This window comes from Myxine glutinosa, chromosome 1, assembly GCF_964187855.1.
Source record: "Myxine glutinosa chromosome 1, kmMyxGlut1.1, whole genome shotgun sequence".
Classification (NCBI taxonomy): Eukaryota; Metazoa; Chordata; class Myxini; order Myxiniformes; family Myxinidae; genus Myxine; species Myxine glutinosa.
In genome coordinates this window covers 170,850,959-170,878,754 of record NC_136261.1, presented here as the reverse complement: position 1 = coordinate 170,878,754, position 27,796 = coordinate 170,850,959, and the positions used below count along the sequence as shown (strand labels likewise).

Here is a 27,796-nt window from a genome sequence, read left to right as displayed (position 1 = left end):
TAGAGTGAGTAATAGGTTGATGATGGTGAAAATGATGATTGGAAAGCTCTTGGTGAACGTCATCTCGGGATATGCTCCGCAGGTTGGTCGAAGCGATGAAGAGAAGGACAAGTTCTGGTGTGCGATAGAGAAGCTGATGGAAAACGTGAAAGATGAGGAAGTTGTTGTGGTAGGAGGAGACCGAAATGGACATGTGGGAAGGAGTATGGATGGTTTTGACGGAGTTCATGGGGGTTACGGATATGGTGTGAGAAATGGAGAAGGTGAAAGGATTTTGGAGTTTGCTGATGGAGCTGATTTGTTGATTTGTAATACTCAGTTCCAGAAAGAGGATAATAAGCTTGTTACATACACGTCAGGTGGGTCGACGACAACCGTTGTCTACCTGATGGTGCGTAGGCGAGATAGGGGGCACCTCCGGGACACAAAGGTGATCCCGGGGGAGGAGGCTGTTTCACAGCACCACTTGGTTGTCTGCGACGTAAGGGTGAAAGGTGCGAGGAGAGCTCGGCGGGTGAAGTACCAACCGAGAATGAAGGTGTGGAGGTTGAAAGAGGTGACAGTAACGGAGGCATTAAAAGAGAGGCTGAGTAGGGTCGAGGATGATGTGGTTGAGCTTGAAAGTGGTTGGATGTCAATGAAAGCTAGTCTGTTGGGAGCCGTTGGTGAGGTATGTGGATGGACAAAAGGACCACCGAGGCACTCGGAAACATGGTGGTGGGATGATGAAGTTGGAAAGAGGATTGACGAGAAGAGGAAGAAGTTCAAGGAGTGGCAGAAGGCGAAGGGTACGGGAGCAGAAACAGCAGAGCATGAAAGTTATAAGGCAGCCAGGAAGGCTGCAAAGAAAGAGGTAGCAAAGGCGCAGGAGGCATGTAGGAAAATGTTTGGAGAACGCTTGGATTCGGAAGAGGGTCAGAAAGCAGTATTCAGGATTGCAAAGCAGATAGCGAAAGAGAGGTGTGATGTGATGGGGGTGAGTTGCTTGAAGGATGAAGTGGGACAAATCGTTGTCGACCCAGATGGAATTAAAGGAAGATGGAAAAGATATATGGAAATGCTGTTGAATACAGAGAATGAATGGGATGGCAACATAGAGAGTAACCCAGTTTTAGGACCGGCAGAGAAGATAACTGAGAAGGAAGTTGAGGAAGCGATAAAAGCAATGAAGGGTAGAAAAGCGGGAGGGCCGACGGGAGTTGTGGGAGATATGTTGAAGGCAGCAGGAAGTTGGTGTGTGAAGAGAATGACAGAGATCTGTAATCTGGTGGTGAAAGAAGGCCGCATTCCAGTGGATTGGGAACTGAGTACCCTCGTCCCTCTATACAAGGGGAAAGGTGACCCTCTGGAGTGTGGCTCGTACCGAGCGATAAAGTTATTGGAGCATGGAATGAAGGTATTGGAAAGGGTGTTGGAGAGGAGGATAAGGAAGAAAGTGAAGAGCGACGAAATGCAGTTTGGATTCATGCCAGGAAGAGGAACGACAGACGCGCTTTTCATTGTGAGGCAGTTGCAGGAGAAGTACATGGAGAAGAGGAAGAAGTTGTTTCTTGGGTTTGTTGATCTGGAGAAAGCATTCGATCGGGTTCCACGCAAAGTATTGACATGGGCATTGAGGAAGTTAGGAGTGGAGGAATGGTTGATCAGAGTAGTGATGGCAATGTACAAAAGAGCGCGCACAGCTGCAAGGACGAAGGACGGGAACAGTGGTGAGTTTGAGGTGAAGGTGGGAGTGCATCAGGGGTCGGTACTAAGTCCACTACTATTTGTAGCTGTGATGGAGGTGCTGGCTCAGAACGTAAAGGAGGGCTTACCGTGGGAGTTGTTGTATGCAGATGATCTGGTGTTGATTGCGGAAAGTATGGATGGACTTAAGGAAAAGATGAACACGTGGAAGGAATGTATGGAGACAAAAGGTCTGAAGGTGAATATCGGAAAGACGAAGGTGATGGCAAGTGGTAAAGCATGTGGTGATTTGGAAAGAACTGGGAAGTGGCCCTGTGCTTGTGTAGGAAGGGTGTCGGAGTGAACTCCATTCAGTGTACAATGTGCGCTGAGTGGGTTCATTAAAAATGTAGTGGTCTGAGAGGGTCATTAACCAGTGTGGCAGCTACATTCAAATGTAAGGTGTGCACAGAGGGAGCTGCAGATGGAGGAAATGTTGAGTTGGATCTTGGAGACGGCGTGAAGCTGGAAGGTGTGAAAACATTTTGCTACCTCGGAGACATGCTGAATGGAGAAGGTGGATCAGACTCGGCAATGGTTGCTCGAGTGAGATGTGCATGGAAGAAGTTTTGGGAATTGAGTGGCGTGCTCATGATGAGGGGAGTGTCATTGAAGCTGAAGGGAAAGGTGTATGCTGCATGCGTGAGAAGTGTTATGATTTATGGGAGCGAGACATGGGTAATGAACGTAAAGCAGCAACGAAGGTTGGAAAGGGTGGAAATGCGAATGGTTCGACGGATGTGCGGAGTATCGTTGAGAGAGAGGAAGACAAATGATGAATTGCGAAGGATGATCGGAATAGAGCCTGTGATTGATGCTGTGAAGAGGAACAGGTTGAGATGGTTTGGTCATGTGTTGAGGAAGGATGAAAGTGACTGGTTGAGAAGAGTGATGGAAATGAATGTAGAAGGAAGTAGAAGACGGGGAAGACCGAGAAAGACTTGGCTAAAGATGGTGGAAGAAGAAATGCGGGCAAGGGGGTTAACAAGGAGAGATGCAGAAAATAGGGCAAAATGGAGAAGATTGTCATGGGGACCGCAAGGCTAACCCCCGCTCTAGCAGGGAAAATGGCCTTTAAAATGCATGTTGTTGTTGTTGTATGTTTGGTGTGTGACAAGGACAAATTGTTTAGATTTTGGTGAAGATCTGGATTTTTTAAATTATGAAAGTCATTCTTCCCCATTGAGAGATGGGGTGAACAAGCATATATAGCAGTATAGAGTATTTCAAAAAAGTTGTGAACGGATTGTAACAAAACTTGGTGGATGAGTTGGGCAGATGACAAGAATAAGCCGATTAGATTTTGGTTCAGGTCCGGATGCAGATCCGGCTTATCAATAGAATACAAAACGTAAACTGTTCAGCTTGGCGAAGGTATGCGCTCTGCTGAGTGCCGTTCTAGTTATACTTGTAATCACCGTAATGTATTGATGCATAACATGCCCTTTAATTTGCTTGTCCTCTGTGTATGTATCTTGTATTATTTGCACTCCTTGGTCTTTCACAGGCTACTGTAATGCCTGCTTTGGCTCGACAGTCTCTTGCAAACACTGGAGTGGGAGGGGTTGGGGGAGCTATGGGGTCCCTTCGGCTTTCTGGAACTCATCATTCCCCACCTAAACGTGGTGATCCCCCTTCTGTACCCCCACTGGAGGAACCAAGCGATTTGGAGGAGCTGGAACAGTTTGCCAAGATGTTTAAACAGCGCAGAATCAAGCTGGGATTCACACAGGTCGTAACTTTTGAATGAATATCCACAGAATTTGTGGAGTCTTCTGTAATTACCTAAGACATGGTTGGCACCTGTGATCGTTTTATCGTCTGTCATGCAGTATTACTCATTTGTTTATTTTGCTCCTTTTTTCAGGGTGATGTTGGCATGGCGATGGGCAAGTTCTATGGAAATGACTTCAGTCAAACGACGATCTCACGTTTTGAGGCACTCAATTTGAGCTTCAAGAATATGTGCAAGCTCAAACCGCTGCTAGAGAAATGGCTCAACGATGCCGGTATGCTTTCTGCGCAATAGCCACAAGCCACTTGCATCATAACAACCAGCTGTTCTCACAATTTAAATCATCATTACATGTATCAATATTTCAGTTGGGCAAATACTTTCAAGGTCATGAATAAAAAAAAAAAAATTCAGGACATATCAAAATAATAATGCCTCCAAAGATGATATTTTTTCATAAATTGCACCTCAAATTGCTAATTGTTACCTCTGCCACCAAAGGTGGATCGAGGTTATGTTTTCACCCCTGTCTGTCTGTTTGTCTGTTTATTTGTGAACAAGATATCTCAAATAGTTGTGGACGGATTCGGACGACATTTGGCAGAGATGTAACGTATGTGACAAGGACGAAATGATTCGATTTTGGTAAAGATCCGGATTCGGATCCGGCTACTTCAATTTTTTAAGTGATTCTTCACCATTGGGAGATGGGGCCAAAAACGATACACAGCAGGATAATATCTCAAAAACGTTATGAATGGAATTAGACGAAACTTGGTGGACCGGTTGGGTGTATGAAAAGGAAGAATTGGTTCAATTTTGGTGAAGATCCAGATCCGGATCCTGCTAGTAGAATTTTTAAAGTAATTCTTCACCATTGAGTGATAGGGCCAAAACCGACGTGTAGCAGGATATTTCAAAAAGTTATGGACGGATTTGGACGAAACTTGGTGGACAGGTTGGTTTGTGACAATGACTAATTGATTCGATTTTGGTGGAGATCTGAATATGGAGTCGGATACGAGAGTTATTCAATTTTTAAGTGGATCTTCACCATTGAGTGATCGGGCTAAAACCGATACACAGCATAATATCTCAAAAAGTTGTGGATGGATTTGGGCGAAACTTGGTGGGCCGGTTGGGTTTCTGACAAGGAAGAATCGATTCGATTTTGGTGAAGATCTGAATATGGATTCGGATACGAGAGTTATTTAATTTTTAAGTGATTCTTAACCATTGAGAGATCGGACGAAAAGCGATAAACGTGATATTTTCAAAAGTTATGGACGAGTTATGACTAAACTTGGTGGACAAGTTGGGTTGGCGACAAGAACAAGCCGATTAGATTTTGGTTCAGTTCCGAATCCATATCTATCAGTGGGTTACAAAACATAAACTGTTCAGCCTGGTTATGCTACTCTACCGAGTATGCGTAAACTGAGTACCGAGTACCGAGTAAGAAGTACTGAGTATGTGCAGTAAACTGGAGGTATGCGCTCTACCGAATGCCATTCTAGTTTTTAAGAATTAAATGTTTGCTTGTTGATTGGCCTGAATTCAAATCTTCCTGATCGGCAATCTCTTTTCATACAATCAGCTCATGATGTAATTTTCGTGGATGATTTCCCATGAGGAAGAAACATTTCTCAGATGAGTACTCATCATTGTTAGTGACAGAACTTGATTGTAGCAGTTGGCTGTAAAAATGGTTAATGGTCATGGAGAAGCTTGTGAACAAAGATCAGCAGTTATGGATTTCCTGTGTAAAATCTAAGGCATATGATGATATATATACAAATGAGCATACTAACAGTATAGATTTATGGTACAATTTGGGAATTGATCTTTGTGAATTGTGAATCGGGCCAAATGGCATTAACTGAAATGACAAAGAGTACCTCTTCATTGGAATGATAACCGTGAGGCCTAAGACAATGCCGATGTAAGCTTACCAGCTTACCTCTTGGCAAGAGTCCAGTCCATATTGATGAATGCCAGTAACCTAGCAACACATACATGGATCACTTCCCTTCCCAAGGGGTGGTTTGGCATTGCTAAATGCGACTGAGTGATACTGCGGATAACCCTTGCAGGAAATGCTGTTGTTACCTGTCTCTACCTCGGTCTGTCCGTCATATACGACGAGACGTCGTGTATGCATCCTTTCTGCTGTTGTACATTGAATCCCGTGCCGAAGCAGTTGCTATCAAGCAGCTTGCTTTCTCATAATGGATGGCTGACCCGAATGAGAGAATCCTTCGTTCATTTTTCAAAACCTGATCAAGTGTGTGCTGATCCTTGTACCAGTGAGCCAGTTAACATCATCCAGATAATCCGAAGCCTGAACTCCCCAAACTTTTCTTTCTTCAGACCTGCTGATACCTTGTCAAGTGGCTGTCTGGTATATGCCCCCAATCCATATCCTCTCTCACCTCAATCAGCTTCATTCAAGACTCTGCTTGAGATGTGGTAGAATTATTAACTCATTCCATGCCCCCAAAGCTCATGTCCCCAACCCATGATTTTTCTGTCCCCACCTTACCACCTCTTACCCACTTTCTTTTCGAAACCTTGACTTTTCGCCGACACAGATATAAAATGGTCTCGCAAGGCTTGACAATGCATGCAGACCTACACCAATGCTCATATATTCAGAGGTGTACAAAATAGAATCCTCTCATTTACAGGACAGAGCAATCTACCAATTGAAAGCAAATATGTGGAATTCATTATTGCGTTGTGGGTAGCGGATGATGTGGTTGAGCTTTAAAGTGGTTGGATGACAATGAAAGCTAGTCTGTTGGGAGCCGTTGGTGAGGTATGTGGATGGACAAAAGGACCACCGAGGCACTCGGAAACATGGTGGTGGGATGATGAAGTTGGAAAGAGGATTGACGAGAAGAGGAAGAAGTTCAAGGAGTGGCAGAAGGCGAAGGGTACGGGAGCAGAAACAGCAGAGCATGAAAGTTATAAGGCAGCCAGGAAGGCTGCAAAGAAAGAGGTAGCAAAGGCGCAGGAGGCATGTAGGAAAATGTTCGGAGAACGCTTGGATTCGGAAGAGGGTCAGAAAGCAGTATTCAGGATTGCAAAGCACATAGCGAAAGAGAGGTGTGATGTGATGGGGGTGAGTTGCTTGAAGGATGAAGTGGGACAAATCGTTGTCGACCCAGATGGAATTAAAGGAAGATGGAAAAGATATATGGAAATGCTGTTGAATACAGAGAATGAATGGGATGGCAACATAGAGAGTAACACAGTTTTAGGACCGGCAGAGAAGATAACTGAGAAGGAAGTTGAGGAAGCGATAAAAGCAATGAAGAGTGGAAAAGCGGGAGGGCCGACGGGAGTTGTGGGAGATATGTTGAAGGCAGCAGGAAGTTGGGGTGTGAAGGGAATGACAGAGATCTGTAATCTGGTGGTGAAAGAAGGCCGCATTCCAGTGGATTGGGAACTGAGTACCCTCGTCCTTCTATACAAGGGGAAAGGTGACCCTCTGGAGTGTGGCTCGTACCGAGCGATAAAGTTATTGGAGCATGGAATGAAGGTATTGGAAAGGGTGTTGGAGAGGAGGATAAGGAAGAAAGTGAAGATCGACGAAATGCAGTTTGGATTTATGCCAGGAAGAGGAACGACAGATGCGCTTTTCATTGTGAGGCAGTTGCAGGAGAAGTACATGGAGAAGAGGAAGAAGTTGTTTTTTGGGTTTGTTGATCTGGAGAAAGCATTCGATAGGGTTCCACGCAAAGTATTGACATGGGCATTGAGGAAGTTAGGAGTGGAGGAATGGTTGATCAGAGTAGTGATGGCAATGTACAAAAGAGTGCGCACAGCTGTAAGGACGAAGGACGGGAACAGTGGTGAGTTTGAGGTGAAGGTGGGAGTGCATCAGGGGTCGGTACTAAGTCCACTACTATTTGTAGCTATGATGGAGGTGCTGGCTCAGAACGTAAAGTAGGGTTTACCGTGGGAGTTGTTGTATGCAGATGATCTGGTGTTGATTGCGGAAAGTATGGATGGACTGAAGGAAAAGATGAACAAGTGGAAGGAATGTATGGAGACAAAAGGTCTGAAGGTGAATATCGGAAAGACGAAGGTGATGGCAAGTGGTAAAGCATGTGGGGCGGTGGAAAGAACTGGGAAGTGGCCGTGTGCTGTGTGCAGGAAGGGTGTCAGAGTGAACTCCATTCAATGTACAATGTGCGCTGAGTGGGTTCATCAAAAGTGTAGTGGTCTGAGAGGGTCATTTACCAGTGTGGCAGCTACATTCAAATGTAAGGTGTGCACAGAGGGAGCTGCAGATGGAGGAAATGTTGAGTTGGATCTTGGAGACGGCGTGAAGCTGGAAGGTGTGAAAACATTTTGCTACCTCGGAGACATGCTGAATGGAGAAGGTGGATCAGACTCTGCAACGGTTGCTCGAGTGAGATGTGCATGGAAGAAGTTTCGGGAACTGAGTGGCGTGCTGATGAGGAGGAGAGTGTCGCTGAAGCTGAAGGGAAAGGTGTATGCTGCATGTGTGAGAAGTGTTATGATTTATGGGAGCGAGACATGGGTAATGAACGTAGAGCAGCAACGAAGGCTGGAAAGGGTGGAAATGCGAATGGTTCGATGGATGTGCGGAGTATCGTTGAGAGAGAGGAAGACAAATGATGAATTGCGAAAGATGATGGGAATATTGCCTGTGATTGATGCTGTGAAGAGGAACAGGCTGAGATGGTTTGGTCATGTGTTGAGGAAGGATGAAAGTGACTGGTTGAGAAGAGTGATGGAAATTGATGTAGAAGGAAGCAGAGGACGGGGAAGACCGAGAAAGACTTGGCTAAAGATGGTGGAAGAAGAAATGCGGGCAAGGGGGTTAACAAGGAGAGATGCAGAAAATAGGGCAAAATGGAGAAGATTGTCATGGGGACCACAGGGCTAACCCCCGCTCTAGCAGGGAAAATGGCCTTAAAATGCATGTTGTTGTTGTTGTATTCGACATCAAGTCTTCCTCTTCTACTCGTCTCTCTGGAATGATTGTCTAATGAACTGTCCTATCCGATTTCCATCATTAACCACTGGAAAAAGGTTGTTTATTCAACTTCTGACCCTCATCTGCCACCACTCATAGGCTGAACATATCCAGTACTGTATATCAAAACTGACCTACAAAGCCAGCCAAAGATGTTGTTTTCTCTGTTGGGCGAAGTTATTGTTTGGGAAAACTGAACCTCTCACTACTTGCAAGGCCTTTGTCTTCAACTCCACAAAGTACTGTTCTATCCTACAGGGAGAGGACACATGGGTGGACAAGATGGATGCAGAAGGAATCTCTCATGAGGGAAAACTGGAGATTTGGAAGGAGGGGCGGTGGAGTGGGTTAACGGGGGTAGAAAAGATCATGGGTTTGGATGGGGGATGATCTGAGATGGCAGCAAACAGTTGTCTTGAAGACCTTGAGGAAAGATTGAGGTTGAAGAGAATGTGGAAGTTAGTTCCATAGGTGGGAAAGAAGAGGAATGAATGGGTGGAGGAGATCAGTGATCCTGGATTTAGGTGGTTTCAGAATAGGCTTGATGGTGGACAGTGTGTGTCCTGCAAAAACCTGAGGGTGACAAAGTACGGAAAGAGTAGAGGGTGAAAGACCAGGAAGGAGGTTGTAGGAGACAGACAGACAGACCACTAACATGCCTGTGATGGTGAAGTGATAGGCCCACACACTCGGCTTCATTGCTGAAGATTCCATTCATCTTGAAAGCCTTGGTTTCCACGGCATCAAGCTGAGCAAGATGTGTGAGGCAGGGGAGCCAGCCCAGAGGGGAGAACAGTACTCCATCAAGCTGTGGATGAAGGCCTTGCATGTAGATAGAAGCTCAGGTGTGCCAAGGAAGAATGCCCAGTCGGCATAGGTGTAGAAGCTTGGCAGTCAACTTTGAAATGTGGTTTGCCTAAGAAAGATCATGGCTGATCGTAAGACTCAGGAGTTTGAATGACTGAACTTCCTCAAGAGGATTGTTGAGATAGTAGATGGTGGGAGGGGTAGGGGAGATTGTCAGACTTTCCTTTTGGATAGAGCTAGTGAGAGTCTGAGATTTGTCAGGATTGAAATACGTATTCCAAGTGTTTGACCAGCTTGTTATTTTGTCAAGATCTGAAGATCAGGAAGAGGACTGGGCCCAGAACACTGCCTTGGTGTTCTCCAGGGTGCATGTTTCTTCCAGTAACCCCTCTGGTTAAAATTCCACAATCCAGGTGGTGCACTCAAGCGTTGACATGGAGAGGAGATGAAAGGATTCTGTTCAGAGCCACACATTGGCTATAAGACTAGAGGAAGTCTGTGAGCCATGTGTGGAGTTGGCCTTGGATTGTTCGTATTGCCTTGTACACCTTGACAGGCACTCCACCAAGAGCATGTAGGTACCTTTCTCATATTGCAGCTGCATCGTGACATGCTGAACCTCCTGCTTGATGGATGGTGTCAATTCCAAGCTTGGTTTCTCAACAAAGATGGGTTTTGGTGACAGTTAACTGTCCCCCTCTTTGCTTTTGCCTTGCTACCTCATAAGCTGCCTAATTTGTCCCAATGTTGTCACCGACACCTGAAATTGGTGATTTCGTAAAGATTCAAAATGCTCCTTCCATTTGTCCAAATTGGCACCTCTTTCAGTTAACAAAACAGAACGATCATCACCACAACAGTTTGGATCGTTGCAGAGAATTCATATCCATCAAGTCCCATATACCTACCATACGTATTTGTTCATGTCTCCTAATGTCCTTGTCATCCATGTGTAAGTACACTGATATCTCCTAATGTCTTGGTATTGCATGTGATACATGTACAAGTTCCTCCATGAGTCTCAGATCACTAAAAATAAATAGCCGAGTGGGCTTGCGGTTATCTCTTGAGGTTGTAGTTCAGACCTCCGCTGATTTTGGTGGACCGCCTTTCCCCCTTCCCTCCTGCCTTGGGAGGCTCTCTGATGCAAGATCGAAGAATCTAAGACCGATTGATCCTGCGGACCATCAAGTAGAAGGGCTGTATCGGGTTTCAGAGCAATTGTTTGGTAAATAAGGTAGGAGTAGGGATCCAAAGTTTCAGGGGGTATCGTAATCCCCTTTCAGAACAATCAGCCGGGCAATAAGAGAGGTGTAGCAAAATAGCAAAAAGTAACGGACGGACGGCCAAACATCCGGACATCACGCCCCTATTTATAAGTTGATCTCCTCGAGGATCAAGATGAGATGACCTCAAAATAATGAATGAAGAAAAGAATCCTATGGTAAGAGCTGTGTAATCTGATAAAGATAGGTGTGGAAGCTGATATTGGGATAAATGGTGTCACATATATTATGCAAGCGAAATATTTCAACAACTTCTCTGTCGATTGGTGTCATTGCCAATTTGCACTCTCATTTCCCGTTAATTCCCGTAACATAATTTTAGCTTATACTCGCATCATATTTGTTTATGGAGCGTACAGATAGTCCTCTTCAACCTGAATAGGAACATGTTTGAACATACGCAAGGAAGCAATAACAATTTGAGGCTCAAAATTTTGTGCCACACAAATTGAACTTGAAGTGTGCACTTGGGTGAAAATAATAATAATAATAAACTTTTTAATCAACAAGATTTAAAAGTAATGACACGTTTTTAACTGCAAATGTACTTTTTTGTAAATGTTTGTATTTATTATGATCCAGCTGCCGTATTATTTACATTTATTAAAAAGGATTAATGAACAATGAATAAAAAAAAAACAAAGTTTGACTCCACATTGTGTCATACAGTAACCCATCCCACTGCTCGACAGACTAGACGTGCGTCACTCTCTTCTGATCTGGAATTGCTTTGATGCTGGTCTGATAAACAACATCTCCTTCAATCCTGGAATAGCTCACTGCATCACCGTCTTACTGGAAGAATCGTCAAACTTAACCTACTTATCGATTTATATGGTCAGTCACTAGAAGATATTCAGTCTCTTGAATTCCTAGGCCTCATCATTAGCCATGTCCTCTCCTGGACCATTCACATGGCAAAACTGGCCTCGGAAGCTAATCACAGACTAGGCATCATTCCACGTCATTCCATTCCACGATCTGGAATTGCTTTGATGCTGCTCTGATAAACAACATCTCCTTCAATCCTGGAATAATATCGGAAATCCTGGAATAATACCAAAGCTGGCTTGAAAAATCGGAGCGATTCAATGTCTACAAGGCCTTTTATCCATAGCTCAATTGAGTACTAGTCTTCCCTATAGGTTGGCATTCTGGAATTACATCTGTCTCTCCTGGATTCTGTGGAATCTAATGCTGCCAATATTATTGGAATTTCCTGTGATGAGACTGAAGCAGGTCTGTTGCTTTCACATCACAGGCTGGTCTGTGGTCTCCACTTGTTGTTTGTTTTGTTTTTTTACCGCATCTTTTCCAATACCGCTCCATCTTCTCTCTCAGTCCTCCAACCCTCCCTAGCAACTCCAGGGTGCATGTTTCTTCCAGTAACCCCTCTGGTTAAAATTCCACAATCCAGGTGGACTGCACACCTTAGCTCCATTGTTCCTTGCTTCTCCAGTCTATGGAACTGCCTTCAGAGGCTGTTTTTTCCCATTCTTCCCTCCAGGGCTGAAAGCATTTGGTGCACTACCATCTCGTGCCATACTCTGTCCTATTTACTCCTTTTATTTATTCCCCACATTAAGCCTTCCTAACCCAACCCTCTCACTTGCTGGTTTCAGTGTTTATTCCTCTCTCTTTCTTCTCTCTCTCTCTCTCTCTCTCTCTCTCTCTCTCTGTCTCTCTCTCTGTCTCTGTCTCTGTCTCTGTCTCTGTCTCTCTCTCTGTCTCTCTCTCTCTCTCTCTCTCTCTCTCTCTCTCTCTCTCTCTCTCTCTCTCTCTCTCTGTCTCTGTCTCTGTCTCTGTCTCTCTTTCTTTCTCTTTCTCTCTCTTTCTTTCTCTCTCTGTCTCTCTCTGTGTCTCTCTCTGTGTCTGTCTCTCCTCTCTCTCTCTCTGTGTGTCTCTCTCTCTCCTCTCTCTCTCTCTCTCGCTCTCTGTGTGTCTCTCTCTCTCTCTCCCTCTCTCTCTCTCTCTCTCCCTTTCCTGTTCGTTTATTCCTTTGCCGGTTCTGCCCAATTGTTTCCCTGCCACCTCCACTGTCAGTTCAATTTTAGCTCTTTCACGAGCCTCGATTCAGTATACAAAAAAACAACAAAAAAAAACAAACCTTGTTCTTCCATGAACCTCTCCTGTAGATGAAAAAAAAAAAAAGTTAAAACAATGAAACTTGAACATTACAAAAGATCCAGAGACAATTCAAATTGCTGTAAACACATTAGCAAAACTTATTTTGTTGTTGTTTATTTCTTTAACTTTTTTGCTGGGGCTAATTTGCTCTAGCACTACCTCTTTAACAGCCCCAAATATTCACACCTTCTTGTGGGATCGGTGGCGAACGCTTTTGGTCCTTCTGTGAACCAGATAGCTGTGCCTGATCTTTGATTGTAGGTGACAGCAATATTAACTTTAGCCAGGATACTGGGAATAACACGCCTGCTCTTTGCAAAGGACACCATAGGATATTTAACCTCTATTAACTATTGCCAGCAGATGGGGCACCTAGTTTAACGTCCATCCGAGGGACAGCGTATACAGCCAGGCCTCGCCCTACATGCGAAACACCAGAGTGACAGTTTATATCTGGGCTGAGATTCGAACCCAGGCTAGAACAGCTGAGACATGGGTGCCCATATCCCAGGGATATCCTGCCAACCCATTGGAGATACATTACTGTGTAATCAAATTGGCGAAAGTCGACTCGGAGCTTTCAGTAATTCACAAATGGCAGTGGACATGGCGAAATGATAATCACACCTTTTAGATATAGACAAAGCTGACATTTTTTTTTTTTTGGAAAATTGAAATTTTTTGTAATTATGTAATTTTTGTAAAAAAAAAGAAAAATTTTTGCAATTCCGGAAACAAGAAAAAAATTTGAATTTTTTTTTGAAAATTGAAAAATGTTTATTTTGCATTCCTTGTCTACATCCCTTGTATCTACCTGCATCTATTTGCTCCTCAGTCCTGCTGTTGGCATTTACCCCTTCTCTTTCTACTGTTCCTTTTATTCTGTTACGTTCTGATCCATTCTTTGTTCTAGCTCTTCCGTGGGCCTCGACTCTATACAAAAAAATGGAAACAGAAACGATGCTTCGGATGATACTTTTAGATGGAGACCTCCACAGGGCAGAGCCAGGCCAAAGGCATACACTCAACTTGCTTCCAGTCCATTGTCCCAGATTCATGGAATATCTTTCTGCTTCTTCAACAAATCCAATTTTTTTTTCCTCACGTCCCAGCAGTAGGTCGGTATGGGTTTGCATTCATGTTGCGCATGGGTTTGCGTTCATCTCCTGTGTGGGTTTGTTTGGTGGCTGAATCAATGAACGAGGGCAGCTACAATCGCCAAATTTGGCACAGAGCTTTATATTTTAAATGTCTCAGCAGAGTTCGTCTTTGAGTTCATAAGGAAAAATCTAAAATCAAAATTAGTACTAGACTATATCTACTCACACCGTGGCCACGCAACAGTACAGGTTTGTGCTCTATGGGGCGGTATTGCACTAAGAGAAAACAACGGCATGAGTCAGCACTTCTATTGAATGCATTCTTGTTGTCCACTGTAGCCACGTGCCATCTGTTCTAATAAATGAGGCAGTCCTGGGTCAATAGACAAATTTTATAGCAGTTTCCATGCCATATTGCCATAGCATGACAGTGCCAGATTCACCTCATTTCTGCAATACAATTTTTTTACAGGATCTAGTGGAGCTCACACACTTACACACACTCACATGCTCAGACACACTCGCACACTCACACTCACACACATGGACATTGACGAATACATGAGACACAACACAGGACTGTTAGACGAGGCAAACAGCCATTGCGCTTGGGAGAAGTGCCGTCACTCCCTGGCACCTGGTACCAGCAACATCACAACAATGGCACCGCCTTTCTCACCATACTCGGCAGGGCATTTCCTCAGGTGGAATTCCCTCCTCCCCTCGTCCGAACTGTATAAACTTGGAATAATTTGCGTGACCATTGCCCACTGTCCCGTTTGATTGGTGCTCTATGGTATTTCCCTGTGCATATTTCTCCTGGAAATTGATGGTATATTACATAAGTTTATGTGCTCCCTGACACTTCCTTGATAATGTCACAAAATAATATAATAGAAGTCGGCACTTGCATTCTTTTCTCGACTTAATCTTGGAATGATAAATTTTTACAAGGATTTTGGAAGAACCAAGACAGGAAGAAGCCATATGGCCCATCATCCTGTTCTTTATTCATAATGCATTAAAATGTCTATAAATATACTTTACTTCTCGGTACTAATCCCATTCTAACCATGAACTTTATCAAACTTAATGTCTACATTTCTTTATAAGTGTCTTGCATAACCATTTATAATCTCTCGGAAAGCAATTTTGTAAGGGTACTGGCGCACGATGGCCTACTTTTTGAGAGCTTTCACATCCATAACCTAGATGCATATACAACAGTACAACAAGATTTTGCAAAATTGACCACTGCAACTATAGATCTTATCTCATAAACCTGCAATTATTATTTTGTTATTGTCCATGATGAGTCATAATGTGTTGCTCAATTTCAGATGTCATGGTAAATTAATATTGAAATTTCTTTGAGTTAAACTGGTTTCTTTGAGTGAACTTATTACATTGAGGAAGGTTGCCATTTTGACAAATGTAAAGTATTTTATAAAAAATATCATAAAGTTCAAAATGTATCTTCTTCCCTTGATATATATATATTTATTTATTTATTTCCAGAAAACATGTCATGTGAGGCTGGGGTGACAAGTCATGCACCATATGAGGCAAACCCGCTCGGTGGTGCGGCCGGCCGCCGCAGGAAAAAGAGAACAAGCATTGAGAATAACATCCGTGGAGCACTTGAAAAATGCTTCTTGGAGGTATTTGAAAATTGTTGATGTCAATGTGACTAGTACACCTGTTCCCTATGGGAGTGGCAGGAAGGGTCATTCCTCTCTGGGGTATCTAGATTACAGTAGATCTAGGATCGGGCTTCAATAACATCAGGGGTTTGTTCAGTTACCAAGTTTCTTGTAGATTGCTCACCAAATGGATTAAGCATTGGAGCAAGCACTTCACTCAAAACCATTGATGAGGAATGGCTGGCTTGGCGGGAGCCTAGCTCGCTGCTTGGTAACTCAAGATACCCCCATTTCAGTTTTGTGTTAAACAGCAGGAGTGCCTGTTTCAAAAAGAAATCATACGTGTTTGTGGTTTATAATATTTTTACTTCTGGTAGGGCTGCTCCCACGAAAACAGCACGATGAGATGTTTATACATGTTAACACTATGTTTGTTCAAGAAGGAAAAACCCCTTGGGGAGGGGGGATATTATTCCGCAGTGTTCTCCATTCAATTCCATTTACCTGTATGTGGCAAGGAAAGTAGATGTCTGTGGTTGAAATTTGGGTGAGTTGTCGAAAAACTTCCAGCAGGTTATGAGAAGATCCTCTACACCTTTAAGATATGCGATCTCATCTGTCGAATCTGTGCAGGCCAGCGCAAGTCTATGGCAAATGCAGTGAATGCTGATCATCCGTGGATTTGTTCATCTTTTCAATCGTGAAGCTACACCTGTGTTTTTTCCGGTCATGACACTGGCTCCATCACTGACAAATGATGCCAGGCATCGACTTTCTCGGGCCAAATCCTGGAGAGTTTGCGTGATGACTACATGGAGGGATTCTGCAGCCGGGCTTGTGAATTGGTCCAAAACATCTCTCACAGCTAGGAACTTCGTTTGGACAGTTGCATCTTGAGAAACGTATTGGACAAAGAGCAGGAGTTGTTCTTTAATTGCAATGTCCGTGACTTCATCAGCTAGCAATCCGAACGAAGGAGACTTCTGAACCGAATCCAGAACGTCTAGTTGAATGGTCTGTCCAATGGCAAGAAATGTTTCTTGCACTGACCTGGCGGAACGGTGTGCAAAGTATTTCATATCCTTGAGACCAGCTGTCTGTAGAAGTTCCAGAAGCGATGGCAGCTTTCTGTTACTGACCTCTTCTTTCGCCATCCAGTAAGCACTAGGAAATGCATTAAACAGGACTTCGTCTTTTACCCGATCTTTCTTCTCTTTCTCCATGTGGAAGAAACTCACACGTTGATTCAATTCTGCAGATATAGCATTCTGGTGTTGCCGAGAGTTGTTATGGAGGTCTAGTTGGCTACGTTTATATCTGACAGAAGCTTCCACATTCCACTTCTTTTGATGATTGTCCCTGTTCTTAGCATCATGCTTCTGACAGAGCAAACAGAACATCCCCCGTCCCTCCTCGTACAAAAGCCACCATGACTGGGTCTTCTCACAAAATGTTACTTTGTTCATGAGCCAATTATGCTGAAATCGATCTGGTAACTTAGACAGCCTTGTCTGTTCTGTGCTGGACACTGCACAGCAGTTCTCTTGGATGCATCTATCATGGGAATGGATGTTCGCGCGATCACTTGAAGTTGGTATGGATGCATTTGGTGTTGATCTGTGTTCAGTTTCATTTTCCAGCTGATCATGGATGATCTCAGCAGTTTCTGTGGAAAGAAATAATAAATTGTTTTAAAAGTAAACACAGAATTGTGTTATTGTTATTAATTATTCATAAGAACAACTATGCTCAAGTCAACGATGTGAATTGAATAATTATCAGTTCAGAATTCACAGACCACCCCCCCCCCCCCCCAAACAAAACCCAACCCATCCATTGGACAACAAATAATAGTCAACGATACATTACTAATGGAAAATGAACTCGTATAGTAACTGACCAACTTCGGATCAAAAGGCTTACCTCCAAGTTCTACTTCATCAACGTCTGTTGTTGTTGTTGTTGTTGTTGTTGTTGTTGTTGTTGTGGGCATGTCGTCGTCATGCACATCATGTTTCGTTGTAATTTGTCCCTTGACTTTCATTGTGAAGTCTTTTACTTTGGGTGAAGGCTTCCGCCAAGCTAATTTGTCTAACTCGTTTCATAACACGTTTGTTTTGTTGTAACGAATATGGCAGTCACCACTCACCAGTACACAGACCATGTGCGTTTGGAGTGAACCGTGACCTAATTGTATCACGCTCGCTGATTGGCTACATTTCCAGTATCCGCCAACCAATAGAAGCGTAATGAAAGTATGAAACGGAACAGGAAATCGTTCCTATTGGAAAGTGATCAGATTTCGACGGCATTTCGACAACGATCTTTTTACAGATCTGGTTCGTAGAAAGTATAATGTGAATGGAGATTTAGTTTCAGTGGAGAGGGAAGTAACAACAAACATTGTACGAATGTATAGTTACCCAAAAATCTTTCTTTTCTTTTTTTTGCGAATTTATCCAAAACAGCCGGTGGTACTGTCTCCAACAGGTGTACGTATACCGCCGGCCGCCGGCCTTTATGGAGAACAATGTATTCTTATTAATATATTTTTTTGTAATAACACTCATATTATGCTATTATATTTGGTGTGGTTAGCCCGTCCCCTGCACAACCAGAGACGGGGTTTTGCTATCACTTCTTTGTGTGTGTGTGTGTGTGTGTGTGTGTGTGTGTGTGTGTGTGTGTGTGTGTGTGTGTGTGTGTGTGTGTGTGTGTGTGTGTGTGTGTGTGTGTGTGTGTGTGTCTGGGCCATAACTTTTTTACCATTTGAGTTTTGTCATCAAATTTTCACCAATGCTTTATTATGATAATACAGAGAAGGCAAATTCCTAATTTTGTCAAAACGTTAAAGGTCATTGTCATCTAAAATAAACAATTTTCATCCAATTGACCTGAAATTGAAATTTACCATTTGGGTTTTGTCATCAAATTTTCAACAAAGATTCATTATGGGAATATGGAAACGTCAAATTAATAATTTGGTCAAAAGTTTCGTTGTGATTGGATAAATAACGACCGAATGTATCGCGGTCAAAAATCGTCAGACAGACACCAAATTGCGTATTTTAGTACGATGGTGATTAACCTTTTGGAACAACATATTTGTACATAACGATGACAATCATCATGACTATATAAATTACTTGCCGCCACTAGGTGTGCATGCAATTTTTTAAATGTTGCATCAAAGCAAGCAAAAGGTGGATCAGACTCGGCAACGGTTGTGAGAGTGAGATGTGCATGGAAGAAGTTTCGGGAACTGAGTGGCGTGCTGATGAGGAGGGGAGTGTCGTTGAAGCTGAAGGGAAAGGTGTATGCTGCATGTGTGAGAAGTGTTATGATTTATGGGAGCGAGACATGGGTAATGAACGTAGAGCAGCAACGAAGGCTGGAAAGGGTGGAAATGCGAATGGTTCGGTGGATGTGTGGAGTATCGTTGAGAGAGAGGAAGACAAATGATGAATTGCGAAAGATGATGGGAATAGAGCCTGTGATGGATGCTGTGAAGAGGAACAGGTTGAGATGGTTTCGTCATGTGTTGAGGAAGGATGAAAGTGACTGGTTGAGAAGAGTGATGGAAATGAATGTAGAAGGAAGTAGAGGATGGGGAAGACCGAGAAAGACTTGGCTAAAGATGGTGGAAGAAGAAATGCGGGCAAGGGGGTTAACAAGGAGAGATGCAGAAAATATGGCAAAATGAAGAAGATTGTCATGGGGACCGCAAGGCTAACCCCCGCTCTAACAGGGAAAATGGCCTTAAAATGCCTGTTGTTGTGTTGTTGCATCAAAGCAACGTATTTAACTTGAAAAACTGGCCAAATTTCCTTCATCGGTAAATATACAATTTATCAAGACTAGGTTCATCCATATTCCTGTTAAATATTCCTCTTATTAGATGTGCCATCACGGTAAGCTTGAATATTTACCTGATGAGCCTCAATCTGATGTTTAGGTATATCTATAAATGCACTCAGTAGAGAGCATACCTCCGCTTGGTTGGCCATATCACTCAATGGTGAAGAATCACTTTAAAAATTCTACTAGCTGGAGCTGGATCTTCACTAAAATTGAATCGATTCTTCCTTGTCACAAACACAACCTGTCCAACAAGTTTCGTCCAAATCCATCCATAACCTTTTGAGATATCCTGCCATGTATAGTTTTTGGCCCTATCTTCCAATGGTGAAAAATCACTTAAAAAATTAAACAATTCTCATATCTGAATCCATATTCAGATCGTCACCAACATCGAATCGAATCGTCCTTGTCAGACACCCAACCGGTCCACCAAGTTTCGTCCAAATCCGTCCTCAACTTTTTGAGATATACTCCTTTGTGTCGTTTTTGGCCATCTGTCCCAATGGTGAAGAATCACTTAAAAATTCTAGTAGCCGGATCCGAATCCGTATCTTCACCAAAATCTAATCATTTCGTCCTTGTCACATACGCTACATCTCTGCCAAATTTCGTCCAAATCCGTCCACAACTATTTGAGATATTTTGTTCACAAACAGACAGACAGACAGACAAACGGACAGACAGACGGGTGAAAACATAACCTCCATCCACCTTCAGTGGCGGAGGTAATAACAAAAGAACGTCAATGCAGGAGGAGGCCAATAGGTCCATCAAAACCTGTGTTATGGTTGTTTGTCCATGTTCTATCTTTTTTAAACGTTGAGGATACAACCTGGAAACGAGCAAGAAAGCAGCATGTACCATTTTAAAGTCTTTTTAAAGTCATTTTAAAGATAAAATTGGAGGATGCACAAGTATGACTCAGACATGGTTCGAACCAAGAATGCCAGAGCTTAGCTGTAGAAGAGCAAGGGAGGAGCAGAATTTATTTGAGGTGGAATTAAAAAAAAAAAAAATTTTTTTTTACTTAATAAATAAATAGTACAAAATATCCTTGCCTTTATTGATTTATGGTGGAATATAAATACCTGGTGATAAACATAAAGTTACAAATTGAAGAGTAAATGGAGGCCACAAATCAAACTAAAACGAAGGATACTAATTAAACATAGATCATGACGATCGCGATCAAAATCGAAGTTCTCCATTCGCTGTTGCACACAAAAAGGTTCCAAAAGGTGATCACACCCACGTGTGGTAAGATTATTATTAATCACGATACTGAGAATCATCAATAATATCAATTGGTGCATGGCATATAGTGTTACTGCAAAGCACTATTGCTAGCCAATGTCACTCTATGGCAGCTATAGGCTTGTCAGGTCGCTTCATTTACTGCCAGGATACGTGCAGTGTATTATTGCAGTGAAAATTCACTAAATACAGGACAAATTGGAATCGGTGGATCCTTTTGAGGAAATTTCGAGTTCTGCCTCATACAGTAAAGGCTCCAAAAGACATATGCGATGCCAAAATTATTGGCAGTCAAAGGATATGATGCGAGCCTGGTGTTGGCTTAGCGGTTAGGGTGCCGGCTTGGGATCCTCGGATCCTGGGTTTGAATCCCGGCTGATCGCTGAATTAACGCCAGGGGGGTTGACTCAGCCTGTCATCCTTCCGAAGTCGGCAAATTGAGTACCAGTTCACTGGTAATTCCCTGTGTGTCGCAATAGGCGATTAACAGGGTTGGCGGCAGGAAGAGCATCCGGCCATAAAACGTTGCTTCAAAAATGGGACCATGGTGCCTGAAAAAGGCCAACCCCTGCTCTGCGGGGAAAATAACCTCCAAAGGTGGTTCAAAGGATATGATGCACTTTAGAAACCTTTTACGTACTCTGTCAGTGTAGAAACGTCATCAGACCTCTTCGGGCATCTCGTGATAAGGCACCTTCTGCCCCCACCCCTCCGGAAAAAGGCAGCTCGAGTGTCCCTGGCTCGAACTTCCAACTGTAGAACTCCCATACGCAGAGCGAACACTCTAACCATGACACCTCTTAGTCTGGTATTGATGTACATTCTTCTTGTTTAGGAACTTTTTTTTGTTTAGGAAGCAATTGGGAATCATTTTTGGGGCAGATTAAGTGTTTCCAGAATGCTGGCCAGAGGCTGAACAGAAAGGGACAGCAAAGTTTGCAGGGGAATTAAGGATTTTTAGTCAAAGTGTTTGGAGAGGCAAAAAATGAAGAAACTGCAACTAATATCATGATTGATCAAGTCGGGCAGGAAATCGTGAATTTGTAAAGGAAAAGTTTTTTTTTAATATTCCATTTAATGCTCGGATAGGAATTGAAAAAACAAGATGGAGAGGCTTGAAGCAAAAGTGGGTTTAATTAGGAGATTAATTGAAGGGCGGGAGGTATAGGTGTGAGAATAAAGATAAAATTGGAGGATGTATAACAATCTGCGTAAAAGACAAATATTGTTTTTTTGAGAAAGGGATGACATATTTGGATAGAGGTTAGCGCATGGAGAACTACTAAGTTAATCAATCATAGGATGTTTTTGTAGGGCTCCATGTGTGAGGAAAGAGCAGGAAAGAAGGGTTCATGAATAATTCAGAAAGGCATGTGGTAAGGGAAGAGTATTGATTATTGAGGATTTTAACTTGCAAGGTATAGGGTCCAGGGACAGGGAAATAAGCTGTTAGACTTCTGTCTACCTATGACAGTGGCTGGAAGAATGTCAATTTATTGCTGGATCGGGTTACGAGACTGCTCAAACACGAGTACATGACCTCTGATCTCTCCATTTTATCCCTCTAAGGTAGATATGTCCCATATTATGCATTTCTCTGAAGCAGGGAAGGAATGAGGGCAGAGAGTAATTGGACTTCCGCCAAAACAAATTGGCTTTTAAGTGGACAATTGTAAAACGGCCAACATTTGAATATCAGTTGAGAACTTAGAAACTTTATGGTTGTATTTTTTTTTTTCAACTACATGGAATTGAAGAAATTTCAACAATGATAAACTGAAAAAAAAAAAAAAATTAAACATGTTTTCATTGTTTTCATTGTCCTAGATATGATGAACTATAGAAATGCTCATTCATGTATTTTTAACGTTTTTAGTTTGCAGACAGATTAATTTACTCATGCTCCCTTAACCTGTGAAAACCAAGTGAGAAGAGAAATGACAAATGAAAATAAATATGAAAATCACAAATGTAATCGCCGAATACAATCGGATATTTTGCTATAATCTGCTGCAGACAGAACAAATATAGAATGAACAGGAAATTAATTGGCAAGGTAAGGTGATTGGGATCTTTTTTCTTAACTGTAATTAAGTTTTACATTTTGTTTTTACAGTAATTAATATCAAAACTATGTATTTTTATTTTTTATTTTTTTTGTATACTGAATCGAGGCTCGTGAAAGAGCTGGCAATTGCAACAGAGATTTTAAATTGCTGGTTACCTCCGCCACCGAAGGTGGATGGAGGTTATGTTTTCACCCATCTGTCTGTCTGTCTCTTTGTCTGTCCGTGAACAAGATATCCCAAAATGTTGTTGACGGATTCGGACGAAGTTTGGCAGAGAGATAGCGTATGTGACAAGGACGAAATGATTAGATTTTGGTGAAGATCCGGATTCGGATTCGGCTAGTAGAATTTTTAAAGTGATTCTTCACCATTGGGAGATAGGGCCAAAAACGATACATTGCAGGATATCTCAAAATGTTGTGGACGGATTTGGACGAAACTTGGTGGACCGGTTGGGTATGTGACAAGGATGAATCAATTCGATTTTGGTGAATATCTGAATATGGATTCGGATATGAAAATTATTTAATTTTAAAGTTATTATTCACCATTGAGAGATCAGGTGAAAAGCGATATATAACATGATATTTTAAAAGGTTATTTGGCCTACGCTGATCTCAAAAATAGTTGGTGGTTGAATTCAGTTAGCCGATATGTAAATCCTATTCAAATTTCAAGTCAACCAGATGAAATTGAGGATTTTAGAAATTTGAAAAAAAGTGGTTGACCTTTGGCGTATGTTGACCTTTTGACCTCAAAAATATATGGGATTTTGTCGGACCTCAAACTCTACCATTTGGTGAAGTTTCGTGAAGATCGTTTTAAAATTATGACCTGTAGGCAAGTATAAGTGAGCGGACAGACAACACACACAAACAAACACACAAACACACGCACAAACCGGAGTGATCAACATACTTGCAAAATAAAAAAATTAAAAATTGCCAAGTAATAACGCACAAGACCAACCAATATACTTGAATTTTTTTTTGATTTTCGCAAGTAACAAACATATAGAGGTGAAAACATAACCTCCATCTACCTTTGGTGGCGGAGGTAATGAAACTTTGTTTATACAATCAACATTGGTCAACATGAAATATGTAATGATTTTTTGGATTTAATTGATTTTTAATTTTTGGTTTTTGGACCAGTTTATCCCACTGGAAATGGAGACTGAGGATCACAGGGATCAAAACAGAAGATTATTTTTTATGCAAAATTTAATATTGGGTCATTCCTGGTGGAACTCTTTGCCATCTTTCAGCTTTGCTTTAGGTGGGAAGCGGTGGGATTTGCTATGGTGCACCATCAACTTCGTTCTCGTTTAGTATTGTCGTTAAAATGCAGGGATGACTCCATGCTGCATTCAATGAAATAATAAATCCTGTTAAATGTATGCACCAACATATTTTTTAAATACAAATAATCCATTTTTTTTTTCTCAAAAAAAGTGTGTGTGTGTGTGTGTGTGTGTGGTGTGTGTGTGTGTGTGTGTGTGTGTGTGTGTGTGTGTGTGTGTGTGTGTGTGTGTGTGTTCGTTCGTTCGTTCAAAAGTTGCTTTTGTTGGCTGCTGTCTCCACACGGGTGGGATTCAGGAGATGGAACGGAAACCTACCAGTTCTCAAAGTATCCATCTCCATTGTGTTAGTGCGTGTTCATCTATCTATAATTCCAGTAATCTCTGTCTGTACGTTTGTACGTTTGTACGTCTGTTTGTCTGTGACCGCTGTTTCTCGACAACCACGGGTCCGATATACTTTTAACTTGCCAGGTATATTGCTGGGGACCCGAGGATGTGCCTTTTCAAGGTTTCATATTAATCGGACAATTACTTACCGAGCTATGTCCAAAAAACGATTCAACCAATCAGAGAGCAGCGAACGATCGCGTGTGCCGAACGTGGCGGACACACTCTGCCTCGGATGGCACATTTGAGAGCGTATTCATTTATTTCACGTTTGCAAACTATGTTGGCGTTAAACGATGTTTTAAAACTAATAAAACCGAATTTGCGATTCATTCGCTTTCCTGCGCGTTTGTGCACGCGATGGCGATTTCTTTACCAAACTCCGGAAGCCGTTCGCTTTGGACCAAACCATTGCATGTAAATAGAGGGGGGGGGATTGTCACCGTACTCGCAAGCCGTTCGCTTTGGACCAAACCATTTCATGTAAATAGAGGGGGGGGATATAATTTTATATATATATATAGTACGGGCATGCCCTAGTATGTTTTGATGTCGTGAACCATTTGCCATTGAAATGATTTTCTCTCAGCATTTCAATTGTATTTCGTAGAGCAGAAAGCTTTTCCCATAGATGATGCCTCTCCTCCCCTTCACACCAATTTCCTCAACTACCTTATCCTTTGTACTCAAACGTTTCTTCTACTATTCTTTAATTGTTTTTTGTTATCCACTTACTCATTTATTCTTTGCTTGTTTTATTCACACATCTGCAGATTTGCTTTTATATTTACTCGGAGGCCTCTTGTCCTTCACGGCATTGAAGCATATCTGCCTGCTGTCTTGCTTGAGCATTAGCTTGCCTTTCACCAAGCCCAAATATATGTCTTTGCTCTCCTCTGCCCCATCTTGGGCCAGGGCAGGGATTATAAGTTCGTTATTATTATTGTCAAATTATACCATACCATTATGATTTTTGTTAATATTATTAGTATTAATTAGTATATGTTGTGTTACAATGTTGTCATTCTTTTTGTAATTTATTTTGTAATTAGAATGCCATGCCATGGAAGGGCGCATTAATCTGCTCTATACACCTCGACATGGCGTGTTTAAAACTTGGCCTCATCGGAATTGGCCTCATCAACTCAGAAAATCATGATGATCATTTTGGTCGATCACACTCCACATCAGAAAGCTCCAGTAGACCTCCACAAAAACATGCCTCACACACACACAACTCATACATTTATTGTAGATCATTTATAGTCTCATTATTTCTCAGTCTCAATGATCAACTCATTTATAGTCTCCGAAAAGACCGACTGGACAACCCTCCTATCTACTTTCTCAACAATCCTCTCCAAGAAGTCTGTCACTCAAGCTTTTGGGTCTCACTATCTGCCATGATCTTTCCTGGAAAAACAAAATTTCCAAGCTGGCCTCCAAAGCCAGTCGCCGACTGGGCATCCTCCGTCGTGCGTAGTCCTTCTGGGCACTTCTGAGCTCCTCATCACATACAAGGCTTTCATCCACAGCTCAATGGAATACTGTTATCCTCTCTGGGCTGGTGCTCCTGCCTCACACCTAGCTCGGCTTAACGCTGTTGAAACCAAACCTTTCAGAATCATTGGAATCTCCCACGATGAAGCTAACCCCGAGGGCCTTTCACTCACTCACTGCAGGCTGGGTGGTGGTCTTTCTGTCTTCTACCAACTCCTCTCCGGCCTAGCCCCCCCCCCCCCCCCCAGCTCTCTCTGGGCTCTGTCCCCCAAATATTCCTGCAGGTTGCACAAGATCTGCCAGCAACCCTCTTATGGTTAAACTGCCAAAATGAAGACTCTCTGCTCACCTTCACTCCTTCATTTCCCTTTTCTCCCACCTCTGGAACAAACTCCCTCACTCTATTCAATCCCACTCCTCCCTCCAGGTCTTTAAAACAGCTGTTCACCACCCTCTCTTATCTTCCCCCATCCAAAACCTTGATCTTTTCTACCCCCGTTAATTCACCCCAGATCCACTTTTTTGAAATCCCGACTTCTTTCGTGGAAGTCCTAGCAGTGTACATGTGTTTTATACCTCGCCCACCCCCCCCCCCCCCCTTCCCATGCCCCCTACCCCCAAGCTCTGTCCCTCCCACAGATCTCCCGAAGTCCCTGTTATTTATTGTTGGAATTGTGTGCTTCCCTCTCTTACCCCATCTTGTCTCCCGCTCCCTTCATATGTTTTATGTGTCAGTTTGTTTTTACGTGATTAATGTTAGCTCTTACATGAGCCTCGATCTTGTATACAAAAAAAAAAAAGATCAAATATTTCTCATTTGTGTCTGTGATAGACTTGACTGATTTGATATCTATTTTTTTTGCTGGTTTTCTTTTGTGTAACACTGAATTTGTTTGTTTGTTTTTCAGAACCCCAAACCTACCTCAGATGAGATTGGCCTAATCTCAGAGCAGTTGAACCTGGAGAAGGAGGTGGTTCGGGTATGGTTTTGTAACAGACGACAGAAAGAAAAACGAATCAACCCTTCCACAATTTCTTCATCAGTGTTTTCGACCGCAAGCTCCAGCGTAAGGAAACTACAATTTATTTGTGAGACAGTTGAGTGACATCAAATAAGAACATTTTCGTGTGTTCTTATTTGATAAATGATTTCAAATGTTCTTAAAAGTTCTCATCTTGAAATGTGCATACGCATGCATGAACATGCAGGCACACGCAGACACAAAGATACACATGCACGCACAAGTGAAATAGCTGTGAAGATGAGTTTATTAATCTTGCTCGGTCAAATTCGAACAAGATGAATGCAAAATGCAAACAAACAAGTTTAGGGCTACACACTTTTTTCTTTTCATTTTAAGTTTTAAACCTAAATATGTTTTTTTTTTGTTGTTTGTTTGTTTTTTTTACTGAATCGAGGCTCGTGAAAGAGCTAACATTTATTTCACAAACAAATCAACCAGACAAACAAAACATACAAAAAAGAGGGAGCGGAAGACAAGATGGGGAAAGGAGGGGAAGCACACAAACACAACACCTGAGAGCAGGGAGAAGCGCGGGAGGGAGAGGGCCTGGGGGGAGGAGGCATGGGAAGGCGGGGGGGGAGAGGTATAAAACAAGGAGACCAAGGACTTCCAGAACAGAAGTTGGTATTTCAAAAAAGTGTAGGATTTGGGGTGAAATTAGCGGGGGCAGAAAAGATCAAGGTTTTGGATGGGGGAAGATAAGAGATGGTGGTGAACAGCTGTTTTAAAGACCTGGAGGGTGGAGTGGGATTGAAGAGAGTGAGGGAGTTTGTTCCAGAGGTGGGAGGAAAGAGGATGAAGGAGTGAAGGTGAGCAGAAAGTCTTGATTTTGGCAGTTTAACCATAAGAGGGTTGCAGGCAGATCTTGTGCAACCTGTAGGAATATTTGGGGGACAGAGCCCAGAGAGAGCTGGGGGGGCAAGGCCAGAGAGGAGTCGGTAGAAGACGGAAAGACCACCAACC

At 42.6% G+C, this 27,796-nt stretch overlaps 1 protein-coding gene across 1 annotated transcript in view; it reads left to right on the top strand.

The window, feature by feature from the left end:
- The window catches only part of LOC137431149 (POU domain, class 2, transcription factor 1), a 235,343-nt gene that overhangs the window by 154,087 nt on the left and 53,460 nt on the right, over positions 1–27,796 (top strand). Inside the window, exons 9-12 of the mRNA XM_078771503.1 lie at positions 3,233–3,457; positions 3,593–3,734; positions 15,310–15,452; positions 26,717–26,875. Of these exons, the coding sequence (XP_078627629.1) occupies positions 3,233–3,457; positions 3,593–3,734; positions 15,310–15,452; positions 26,717–26,875 (669 nt within the window). The remainder of the gene's footprint in view (positions 1–3,232; positions 3,458–3,592; positions 3,735–15,309; positions 15,453–26,716; positions 26,876–27,796) is intronic.